Here is an 11,994-nt window from a genome sequence, read left to right as displayed (position 1 = left end):
TTGGATTTCAATTGCAGTATACTTAAATTTGAATAGTCTTGAAAAATGTTTCATCACACAGATCCTGTTCTCCAAAAGTAATGTTTCTTAAAAAGTACGTTGAACTGAGAAGAGATGAGCAATTGAAGTTGGCCACGTACTTCTGACATACATTGATTGATTGAATGCTGAATCCTTCAGGTTGGGAGCCTTTTTTATTATTTCAAAGACCTCCTCACTGTTATTGAGGGTAACTTTGATTGGGCGTGGCGTCTTTCTATCTCTGTCAAACTTACCTAGCCTATATATATTTGTGGTTCGTGAGACAGTATTAGGAGAGAGGTGAGACAAAAGTTTGTTTACTTCAATTTTCTCGGCGGAGATTCTATCATCCTTAGGGATAGACGACGACTGTTCCTCCATTACAAAAATCACCAGATTGCATTGCCTATTCTGCCTTTCAAAGACTTCCTGGACGACCTCTTCAAATTGGACGTTACTGAGTGTTACATTCTCAATGGGATTAACACTTCTTGTTTCATCTTGAAGAGCTACAATTGCTGCTTTCAAAAAATGTATGTCGTTTGATTTGATCACTTCGGGCGCATGTCCATTTTACTGACTTCTTCGAGTTGATGAGTCTCGTTTCCGATGCATTAATATTTACACATGGCTTGCGAACAAATTATCCGGGCTTTCCAATTAAAACATCTGTATCTATCTTCCCACCTTAAACTTTTTAACATTTCGTTGCAACCGATTTCGTTTTTTACAGAATACATAGTAAGTAAGTGAGTAAGTACTTTATTTAACCACTTTATATACAGTTGCATATTTGTAGCAAGTCACGAAAGTTTGTTCATTGGATAAAAACATCAAGTAGGTATAAAACTAGACATATACCACAATAGAATATAAACAGAATATACATATAAGAGTAAATAATTTAAAGATGATGTCTCAGTGAGCATAAATCAATTTATTCCACCTTGTATCACCTTTTCTTCATATTCATCTAGTGTATAAAAGGAATTTTCAATTAAAAAAAGTTTGATAATTTTTTTGAAACAGAACCTGTTGGCCTTTTTTAGATCATCTGTATTATCTAGTATTATGTTGATGGATATCAGACTGTGTAACTATGTTTGGTAGATTCTTATTGATCTCCACAAGAGTACTTAAAATGAATAAGCAAGGAAGAGTCATGATCTTCAACTTTTTGAACAGTGGTCGGGCAGTCTCTCTATACTTGGCATTAGCCAAGATCCTTATAGCTTTTTTTTGGTGTCGAAATACACTACATGCAGCAGATGAGCTACCCCAAAGCAATATTCCATAATTAACATGGGTTTCAAAAAAAGATAAGTAAGCAATTCTAAGAGTATTAGTGTTGGTAAAAAGGCGAAGTTGTCGTAAGTTGAAAAGTGAGCTGGACTGTTTCAAGTTCAGGGAGCTGTAATCTTTATGAGAATATATCAGTGTTGTATTATCAGCAAATAGAACACTTGCATATGGAGATCAGAATGGACTCAGGTCATTTATATATATGATGAACAACAGTGGGCCCAATACGGAACCCTGTGGAACACCAAATTTCACATCCTAAAACTGGACAAACTGTTGTTATAAAATACTGCTTGAGATCGATTAGATAAATATGACTCAAGAAGAGAGAGAGCTACTCCTCTAATTTCATAATAATTCAGTTTCTCTACAAGTATATCATGGGAAACACAATCAAAGGCCCTAGACAAGTCACAGAGAGTAATACCCATATGGTAACCTTGTTCAAGACCCTCAATTAGCCTCTCCACAACACTTGTAGCTGCACTAATAGTTGAGTGATTTAAGAGAAAGCAAAATTGTGATTCATTAATGAACTTCTGTCCTTATAGTACTTGGTCAATCTTTTTTTCATTATCATTTCAAAGATTTTTGAAAAAATGCAAACAATTGAGATGGGTCGATAATTGCCAGTTTGCGTTCTATCACCCTTTTTGAATACAGGGATTGTTTTAGAGAATTTGAAAATATCAGGGAATTTTCCTGTTACAAACATCAAATTGATTAGATCAGTCAAAGGCTCAACAATTATGTCACTCACTGCTCTAATAATTCGGCTATTTAAATCATGAACATCAGAACAGGTGGTTTTTTAATAAAGTGATGGCCTCTTTAACATCAGGTGGTTTAACAAGTTTCATGAAAAATGAGGAAGGTGCTGGAAAATTTTTGAAGTTTAATAACTCTAAATCTGGCGCAGAAGGTAGGGACTTGATAATATTTTCCGCCACATTACTGAAGGAATCGATGAAATCCTCCGAACACAAGTCATTTGTTAAATTATAATTTTTTATTTTTACCGAATTTCTTTTGTGATTGATTAAACACCAACTTGCTATTGTTTTATTTCCAGTTTCTAAAAGTATATAAAATATAATCCATATAGTAGAAAAAGCTGCAAAATGTCAACAAAGTTAACCATAGATATGTTCAGTAGAATATTCGTTTGTAATTCTTATGACTGTAGTAGTCAACTTGGAAAAATAAATTGGAAGGTTATCAACGAATTCAACACTTCTCCAGATTATTCAAGACATTGTCATAACTATTGGAAATATTTATAATAAATGATCAAGTCATACTCTACATTAGGTCTTTATTGTAAAAACGAATGGAAACATTTCATTTTCTCTGTTGTTGCTGAGCGCGATTGTTGTCTCGTCCAGGGAAATTTCTCTGAGGTGGAGTTCTGATCCTCCTGTCCTTCTTGCTTCTATTACGTACTACTTTACTGTGGATCGCACACGAAACACAGTAGTGTAGCTTGGCGTAAAGTTTTGGAAGAACGTATTCTAAAAAAAAAAACAAGAATTTATAGTAATGTAAATTTATTTATTTCAAAATCAAAATTCTTCGTGGTTCTTATAGGATATAAAAATGATATTAAAGAAGATCAAATTTGAATATATTAGGTTGTTTCAAACGTTTTGTCAGTTTCAATGTCATGTGTTTTTGAAGCTTTATATCTCAATAAATATCTATTCTACTGTGTCATGGTATATACTGATTGACAGAGAATTTTCTACTCTATGCATTGTTGATACGGTCATCGGGAATAACATACCTCAGGTTGATAGACGTGCAAAGTCGATTTTTCATGTTACATTTTTTAATATTTCCACCCTTTCAGACGGCTTGAAAGATAGGAAGTTTTTTCCTCACTAAAGCAGTCAATAATAGTATCATATTGAAAAATGAGTTGTACAAAGTCGTTAAATAAAAAAATAATAACTGCAGTATATTTTTCTCGGTGCATTCAGAGTAGTTCTCAAGCAGACACATAAAAGTCCTTTTCCCGAGCTGCACAAGTTAGCTGTCTGATAGTATTTATCTACACCTGCCACATCGGTTCCATCAGAACGGGTATTTATTTCTATATATTGAGAATTTATTTCGAGTTAGGTAATTCATCGATCATTTTAGTCATGTTTGAATTTTGGAATGAAGGTTTATTCATTAATTTTCCAGATAATTCAGTTCCAGAATTCTTATTATTTCATATATCTTTATATCGGTTGGCTCAGGTCTAGGTGTATTTTGTTGACATTAATCTTATTCCAGATGAGGTCATTCCTGCCAAAAGCTGTCTCTTCTCGATCAAATAATACGAAACAGAGAATAACTTTCGGAGAGAAAACCCCATCTGAAATATGATTAGTGCCAACAAAAACATCTACTATCAGCGGTTAACATAAAAATTACAATACATAAAACATTTGTGAATCTAATACATGCAAGAACAGCTACATGTTTACGTTCAAGTTCTGTGATGCAGTGACAATATAGTTGGAAGAATGAATCAGTCAGAATTAATTTGAATGAGCCAATCAGTTTTAGAGTTTTGAAGCCAAAACTTCAAAACTTAGAGCAAACTAAAAACTACGAAAGGTGAAAGACTGTTGGGCTTTAGGCAAAGAAACTTGCTTGGAGTTATATTTGAATAATACTTACGAGTATAGACTGAAGCTTCGGTGATATCCCTTACAGCTGCAGCTTCAACAATGTTACGAATAACAAATTTCTTGATGGCCTTATCCTTAGGAACACATCTTGCACAATTGGTGCAACGAACTGGCTTTACATGACCTCGGCCGTGTTTTGAACGTCCTCCATTGCGCCTTTTGCAAGTCTTCAAACAAAGAAATTAAATGAAAATTTATCACCTCACATGTGTTCAGAAATTAAAGGTTATGTACCAAACAAAATATTCGAAAGTTCAAGTGTATCACTTGCAATGAAATACCTATCCAGGTAGTCGAAAAATCTAAGTTTTTGGTATAAAAATAATGAAGTTTTATAGAAAATGAGTAAATTACCATTTTTACAGCTTTCCAACTCTGTTGCACGGATGTAAAAGAGCTGTCAAAATTGTGATATGGTTGGCGTTGTTTTCAGTTGCAGGCCCTGGCGGAAGTCCAATCGATTCTCTTTCAATGTCACCAACGTAAATAATCAAATGCTAGAAATTGAGGTAAACAAGTAAAAATCAGCTTGCGATCCTGACGGTTATACATGTTTTCTATTGAACTCATTTACGGTGAAAAAGACCTTCAAACATCTAGAAATTCGACAAAATTCACGAAATGAACATTTCGTGAATTTTGGGCTTTGGGGTATATTAGGGCTTTCAAATTATCGGAACACATTGAAATGTATTTATCTCATCTAGCACAATCTGAAATGAACGTGATAATTGTAATAGAAAAATTTAATCACGTGTAGAAAGTACGAACTCAATTATTTTTACAGAAGAAATATGGTACTGAATTTGAAATGATCGATAAACTATAGATGAAGGAAGATGAGGAAGTTGAAACCATAACAACCAAAATATTTTGTGAAGTGGGTCACTATATATTCCAAGAATTTCGTTTTATACAAAAAATTAGGAAACACGTGTTAATCTCAATCATAAGGCAGAAGCAGGTTATTGTTGGATACAGAGCGTTCTTCAGGTGGCATTAGTAGATGTGACTTACACCAGCTTGATTTTTTTGCTATGTTTCCTATACTGGAGTGACTATTCCTGTAATTTTCATGCTCTTTACAAGTGCACTTTCACTTTCAGTCTCCGATACAAATTCTCTTGTGAAAGATCACGCAAATTTTAATAGAGTGCGATGAACATCAATTATTTCCGGAAAAACCAGTAGATATTTCTCTGCTAAACCTCCATTACCATTTTTGAACGATATATTTTTTGTCGCCGTTGTTTTGTTCATGAACATATTTTCATTTTTTTAGTGGATAAAAGCTGTTGAGATAAATGTAGCCTATGGACCTCATTCCCTATTACATTTATTTGATGTTCTCTATTATTGTATGGTCATTGCTTCTTTCTCAGGCGCATTCAACCAATTTATTTGATTTTCATGTTACGTTCCATGTTACTTTGTTGGTTCCATGTCGAAAAAAGCATAACCATAAGCATAAAACACTAATACTATTCTGTGGCACAGTTACACAGAATAGTAAATGACTATTCTGTGACAGTTATAACCTCATAAAATAGACATAACATAACCAAAGAGTTGACAAAAAGTAAAGTTTAAAACAAATTTGGACAAACTCTTTTAGATAGCTTCATGAAATAGTTAATGAACTGAGAAAATATGTTGTCATACAGCATTCTCAAACATGTTACTAAAGAAACGAAAATATTCGTCAGATATAAGCATCCTTCTCACCATTGGGTAAATGAGTCTTTTGAATTAGGGTTTAATTCTTATCCCATTGTTTCCATTTCAGTCTGTACTGCGGAAAAAGGATCATCCTATCGACAAAGCTCTAAATCATTTCGACGACTTTTACAAACAGGTTTTTGATAAAAAGTGGCCTTCAATTCGAAAAGCTTTATTTGCCAAGAAGAAATACATTGCTGTGGTTAATCGTTTTGGTGATAATATAGAAACAATTTCAAAATTAGAATCTGAAGGAGCTTTGAATATGCGTAGATTGTTCACCTTAGAAAAACAATATATTCAAGAAGAGATAAGTGAAAAAAAGCGCAACACAGCACTAGAAAATATATTCAAATTGGATGAAATGACGGAAAAAGCAACCGAAAATGTAGATCCAAAGGTGACGTCAGATAATAATCTTTCAAAAAGTAGCCAGTTCTCACTGGCTTCTAGTTTGAGCAATGCCCAGTACGATACGGAAAGGTTAGTAGACGGAAAAAGTTTTTTGTCTCCAGAAATTCTGCACCACTTCATCCCAGCAACGAAAATCAAAGGAAACGAAGACTTTTTACCAGAATCTTCCCATTACAAGTTTTATGATCAAAATATTCAATTTGCTGTAAAATCCGATAATGAATTTGACATCCACTTTCCAGAACATTTAGACATTTACTGTTACGAAAAATATAATAAAAGCGACTTTGGGAACCCTTCGAAAGGTTCAACTGGTGTGTATAACTATTATCTGATGGATGGAGGATCAGTGCTCCCCATTCTAGCTTTAGATATCAAACCAGGACACAGGGTTTTAGATATGTGTTCCTCTCCTGGAGGTAAAAGCTTACTGGCCATACAAACATTGTATCCTGAATGTGTCGTGTCAAATGATATTTCTGGTTCTAGGCTGGATAGAGTTGAGAGTGTTTATGAACAATTTTTGTACGATTTCAATGAGAAATGGTTGGGTCCAGGAAAAATCAAGTTGACACTTGGGGATGCACGAAATATTGTCGATGATAACTTCGATAGAATTCTGGTAAGACCTTGTTTCATACATATGAAAGTCTTCATTTCAAAATTGAACTTTCTCTTCTCTGTTTGGGTTTGAAAATGAGCTGTTCAAGGTACTTTCATATAGAATTCTTTTAGGTTGATGTGCCTTGCACTACAGACAGGCAGTCTTTACATGAAAACGACAATAACATTTTTAAGCCATCTAGAATAAAAGAAAGATTGCAGCTGCCTGAGCTGCAGAAAGAATTATTATTCCATGCTCTGAAATTGGTACAAAAGGGGGGTATTGTTGTGTACTCAACTTGTTCCTTGAGCCCCATTCAGAATGATGGAGTCGTTCATATGGCGCTGAAACAAATTTGGGAAGAAACAAATATGGAAATAGTGGTCAAGTGAGTCTAGTTATGATTAGAATGAAATATATTTTATACGTTTGCTTTCCAGGGACCTTTCTCCTGCGCTACTACAGGCTAGGAGTGTTTATGAATTTGCGGATAGGAATTTATTAAAATATGGACATTTAGTTTTACCAAGTATGTCGCATAACTATGGCCCAACCTATTTTTGTAAATTAAAAAAACTAAAATAAATTAGTCATGTAACAGCTGATTAATATTTTCTGTCTGCCTTGAAGCCTAGCAGAGAAAATCAATTGATATCAATTGACAAATGGGAAATCGCTTTCTGTCTCTCTACAGTTTTCGCCGACTGTACATAGGACTAAACAAGTAACAAAACAGAACTCAAGATAAAACAGATAACGATAAGAGAATCTGGATTCTAGAACTTGCTTTCCTGCAACACCTACAAAGATTGAAGTAGAGTTCAGATTTATTTCGTTAATGATGTAAAGGTGTATAGAAGCAAGGGAAAATCCAGATTTACTTCCTGTGTGGGAGATATAGAGGATCCTCCATAGTTTCAGAAAGAGAAAGATAGGCTTCCTAAAACTTTGGAAGAACCCCTAAACGTGCTCTCGTATTCTGACAATCCAACAGATCATGCCATTGGATAATAGATATGCTCGTTTGAAATGTGAAACTAAGTGCTAGTAGAACAAGTAGAGGTAATGATTATTTGATTTGTCGAGAACCATTTAAAGAAAGTTAATTAACATCTCCAGTAGAGAAGATGCGTATATTTTTTCCAATTCTCCCAAATACATGATATGGTATTATCAACATTACGGCAAAACATCTTTCTACCGCCACCTCGTAACTCGTAGACAAAGCTTACAGCGTCACTACACATTTACAGTTTCATTTATGTTCATTCGAATGAGTAATAATGAGTTGAGCTTTTCTGTGGAAGATGGCGCCACTATGTCCTTTCCAGATTAAATTTGAAACTATTTTACATAGGTTTTTTTATATTAATCTCATCTGTAGAAAAATGATCCCTCTTCAGTGAATAAACTTCTTGTGAAGAGCATCATTTCTTTACAGTTTCATGCAAAAGTCGAGCCTTTATGGCTATTGTATGATTTACCGAGAAACATTTAAAGAAAGTTAATCAACATCTCCTGTAGAGAAGATGCATATATTTTTTTCCAATTCTCTCAAATAATTGATATTGTATTATCAGCATTATGACAAAAACATCTTTCTACCGTCACCTCGTAACTCGTAGACAAAGCTTACAATGTCACTACACATTTACAGTTTTATTTTGTGTATATTCAAATGAGTAATAATGAGTTGAGCGTTTCTGTGGAAGATGGCGCCACAATATCCTTTCCAGATTAAATTTGAAATTACTTTACATAGGTTTTTTATACTTATATCCGTAGAAAAAAATTTGGCCCCTCTTCAGTGAATAAACTACTTGTGAAGAGCATCATTTCTTTACAGTTTCATGCAAAAGTCGAGCCTTCATGGCTATTTGCTTTTTAATATTTTTCCATTGCTTGTCTTCTTTGAGGTAAAAAACACGTTATAAGTACCTTCAAATCTTTGTTTAATTGCCTGAAACTTCCATTGTTCAATTATGTAAGACGAATATCTTCTTTCAGTGCATAGCTAAGGCTGCGAGTTTCCACAAGTGTTATGAATAATAAAAAGACAACACAGTGTTTCTTATTCTCTTTGCCAGCCTCACTCACCTTCAATAATAAAACCCTGAGATTCTCCGTTTTGGCTCACTCCAATAGTGGAAAAAATGTCTGAACTCAACTTTTTTCAAAATATTAGAGTAGGTATACCAAGTTTGTGTTACTATTAGATTTGAATTTGATTTTCGCCAAAGGTAGGGTCACTCGTCGTTACCTTATGAATATTCCAAGAAATCCACTGCAACCATAAATAATTTATTACTATCAATAATTACACAATTGACTGCACTCATGATGAAATTATTATTAACAATATAAAGATTACTTTAAGTTAAGTAACCAGATCCCGCAAGAGATCCGTTTTTCGGTAGGTGGAAAAATTCGGCATTTTCAGTTTTTTTCGGGATTCCAAGCAGTTTGTATGTCTTTTTTGGGGGTAACGTACTTGTTAAATCGAATTATTGTAAAAAGGAGACAGTGGGCGACATCTAGAAATTGTAATTTGAAAGTTCTGTTTAAAAACATTGGTTATTTCCATAACAGATAAGGTCCGAACTAGTCCGAAGTAGAAGAAGAAGAGAGTCTTAACCTAACAATATACCTAGGTTAGAATAGGTGTTTAAGTTAACAAATTGTGAATTATTTCACTATTTTTATATTATGAGAGTACTGAAAGAATATATAAATCAAATAATACTATGGAAACTCCGATATTGACCAAAAAACAACAAAAATTGAGTCTTTCGGCAAAGAAACGTAAACCAAAAGAAACAATAAAAAATGTATTGGCTTCATCATTCAACAACTTTTTCTGGTAAAACTGTATTATCTTTATTAATTTTCTTTACAATAATAATAATTCTCTGACAGGCCAAAAGTACCATCAGAACATCATGGAACACTTGTAGAAATCTTGAAGAACAATCTTCCTAGGATGAAAGAGAATCGAATTAACACACCTTGGCGAGAATTAAAGAAAATTCCCAAAGCTGACCGAAAAAAATTCAGGGAAGATTACATCAAGAATGTAACTGGACAAGTAGTAACCAAAATAGAGAGGTAGGTGAGCTATTTCCTGAAAATGAAACATTCATTTTGTTTTTTTTTTTTTTTTAGTGGAGGTATGTGTTTGGGAGTCAACAATGTTACAAAACTCTTGGAAACGAATAATGCCGACACTGTCTTAATAGCAGGTGATGTCCACCCCATATTAATGGTGCAACATTTGATTGACTTGGCAATTTTATACAGGGTTCCTGTACTTATCCTTGACGACTTGAGAGACTTATTGAAAACTCATACAGGTATCAGTAGTCTTGCCTTAGGAGTTCGCAAAGATATTCGTTCGGAACCAGGATTGAATTTGATAAAGAAAACTGTCAATGAAATTTTTGCCAACTTCCCTCTTCCAAAAAACCACATCAATTTTAATAGATCCTTGAAAAATGAATCGAATGATGATGCTGATGTTGGCAGTGAAAATCAAGTTTTTGAATCTTGTGTCAAAGTAGATGAAAATCAAATAAAACAAACCATCTACTTGAAGCGTGTGAGTAAACAAAAAAGGGCATTCATTCCACAACTAACTGATGAGAAGAAAACAGCCAAAATGGAAGTGGATGAAACAGGTTTTCTTGCATTTTCTGACGAACCTGTCAAACCCAAAGTTGTCGAACCTAAATATAAATCACTGGTTATCAAGAGGCTGAAAGGTGATCCCAATCGAAATAAACGGAAAATTGAAAATCTGAAAAGGAAACGTGGTATGGAAAGTAAATGAATTAGTTATTGAATAATCTATGTGTTGCCCCCAAATGTACGAACATATAAAATAATACTGTGCGATTTAGGCACGAATTCTGATGCTGACTCATGACGTTAGCAATTAGAAATGGTATTTCCCCTGAAAATAATCTGCATAGTTTTCCAGCTTAGAACAGTGTTTTGGATCCGCTTCTGATCTCATTTCACCAGCTGAATGTTCATAATAATTATTTCTTTTAGAGATCAACTCAAAGTTACAATTGATTTTATATTAGATGTTGAGTATAAGGAAGTTATGATAAACTGCAAAATGTTGAAAAATGTTTTTTAGTTTATCACTGTTGAATTATAAGTTGAAAAATAACTTAAATTTATTTTACACTCCCGTCAATTTGAAAAACTATTCAGAATTTAAAAGGTAAACAAATAGATGATATTTTGGTAACAATTTTTTTCGGCTTGCCAATCTTTCATCAACATATAAAGTATGGGAAACTTCTATTCAAGAAAAAAATCAATATATCGTTGTTTTGAAATTTGTTAATACATCGCTATTAACAGGTACATTTTCTAGACAGCAAGAAGTCAGCACTGTTGTTCTGGTACTTGAAATAAATAGTACTACTGAAATTATCAGAATGTCAACAAGGGTTCTGATATAATGACTCATTTGAGGCAGTACTTCAGTCAACTTTATTGGTTTACTTAATTATTTTATTTATACAGGATAAACTCCATTACAATGTAAAAATTTCACAGAAAATAAGTAACAATCTAAAAATGTAAAATATAAAATAGGGTGCTACGGTTTTAGATTAAATGATAAAGCAATATTATACATTTCTTTTATTGAAAACATATATAATTTAATAAAATGAATACTTTAATAATAATTCAATAAAATAATTTAAATAAAATCTTCAAAATCATTCTGCATACAGTTTGAGTATCACTGTGTGTTTTCTATCGAAAGAGTCTTTCAATAGACACAAATTTCAAAGGAAATATTATGAAAATGTGGCAGCCAAGCTCCTACTCAAATTCTCAAGAATTAGTTGGTTGAATCAGATCCTTGAATCAGACTTTGTGAAGCTACAATAAATATCAGTTCCCAAATTGTTTAGATGTATTCAGATAGCTTTCACTTCTGGTTTTTCAACGTTGATTTCTTCCTTTTTCTGTTTCGTGGAGGTAAGTGGTTGTGATTCTCCTGCAGATTCTTCAACTTTGTTCCAAGGTTGCTCTTCACCAGATGCAAATACCATGTAAACTAATATCTCCACTATGTAGAAACCGACCGTGGTCCAGAATATAATCCTCCACGACCTAATTGAGCTCTGGAAGCCAAAACATTAGTTTGTAATTGTACGAACATGAAATTAATATAATTTACATTATTGAAACCATATTTTTTTGAGCATAAAGAAAGAACAGGTATGTAAT

At 33.4% G+C, this 11,994-nt stretch overlaps 4 protein-coding genes across 5 annotated transcripts in view; 2 read left to right on the top strand and 2 right to left on the bottom strand.

Moving 5' to 3' along the window:
- Positions 1-2,621: 2,621 nt before the first annotated feature.
- Positions 2,622-4,517, bottom strand: RpS26 (Ribosomal protein S26). The gene is made up of 3 exons (XM_023165913.2): positions 4,359-4,517; positions 3,994-4,171; positions 2,622-2,834 (listed from the first exon to the last, which is right to left on the bottom strand). Exons 1-3 carry the CDS (start codon positions 4,359-4,361, stop codon positions 2,665-2,667), a joined length of 351 nt encoding a protein of 116 aa, XP_023021681.1. The 5' UTR covers positions 4,362-4,517; the 3' UTR covers positions 2,622-2,664.
- A 1,027-nt stretch (positions 4,518-5,544) lies between these two features.
- On the top strand, positions 5,545-7,346 carry l(2)10685 (5-methylcytosine rRNA methyltransferase l(2)10685). Its single transcript, XM_023165910.2, has 4 exons — positions 5,545-5,735; positions 5,791-6,759; positions 6,873-7,129; positions 7,182-7,346. The coding sequence occupies exons 1-4, from the start codon at positions 5,655-5,657 to the stop codon at positions 7,324-7,326; spliced, it is 1,452 nt and encodes a 483-aa protein (XP_023021678.2). The 5' UTR covers positions 5,545-5,654; the 3' UTR covers positions 7,327-7,346.
- A 2,009-nt stretch (positions 7,347-9,355) lies between these two features.
- LOC111510051 (uncharacterized) lies at positions 9,356-10,915 on the top strand. The gene is made up of 3 exons (XM_023165907.2): positions 9,356-9,601; positions 9,658-9,846; positions 9,904-10,915. The coding sequence occupies exons 1-3, from the start codon at positions 9,486-9,488 to the stop codon at positions 10,565-10,567; spliced, it is 969 nt and encodes a 322-aa protein (XP_023021675.2). The 5' UTR covers positions 9,356-9,485; the 3' UTR covers positions 10,568-10,915.
- A 469-nt stretch (positions 10,916-11,384) lies between these two features.
- The window catches only part of MFS3 (Major Facilitator Superfamily Transporter 3), a 32,840-nt gene continuing 32,230 nt past the window's right edge, over positions 11,385-11,994 (bottom strand). For both annotated transcript variants that reach the window (XM_074171528.1, XM_074171529.1), the window contains exon 7: positions 11,385-11,888. In XM_074171528.1, the coding sequence (XP_074027629.1) occupies positions 11,682-11,888 (207 nt within the window). In that variant the 3' untranslated portion in view covers positions 11,385-11,681. The remainder of the gene's footprint in view (positions 11,889-11,994) is intronic.

The sequence above is a fragment of the Leptinotarsa decemlineata genome, unplaced genomic scaffold, assembly GCF_025532065.1.
Source record: "Leptinotarsa decemlineata unplaced genomic scaffold, Ldec_3_MD MMD2_tig00000010_RagTag_RagTag, whole genome shotgun sequence".
In the NCBI taxonomy this organism is placed as follows: domain Eukaryota; kingdom Metazoa; phylum Arthropoda; class Insecta; order Coleoptera; family Chrysomelidae; genus Leptinotarsa; species Leptinotarsa decemlineata.
This window is presented reverse-complemented; position numbering and strand designations above follow the sequence as displayed.

Excerpts from the sequence above, each read along its gene's own strand:
- RpS26 (XM_023165913.2), bottom strand. Across the intron at positions 2,835-3,993 it reads CGAAGCTTCAGTCTATACTC|AATACGTTCTTCCAAAACTT; the intron begins GTAAGTATTATT and ends TTTTTTTTTTAG.
- LOC111510051 (XM_023165907.2), top strand. The coding sequence starts at position 9,486 with ATGGAAACTCCGATATTGACCAAAAAACAACAAAAATTGAGTCTTTCG. Across the intron at positions 9,602-9,657 it reads TCATTCAACAACTTTTTCTG|GCCAAAAGTACCATCAGAAC; the intron begins GTAAAACTGTAT and ends ATTCTCTGACAG. Across the intron at positions 9,847-9,903 it reads GTAGTAACCAAAATAGAGAG|TGGAGGTATGTGTTTGGGAG; the intron begins GTAGGTGAGCTA and ends TTTTTTTTTTAG.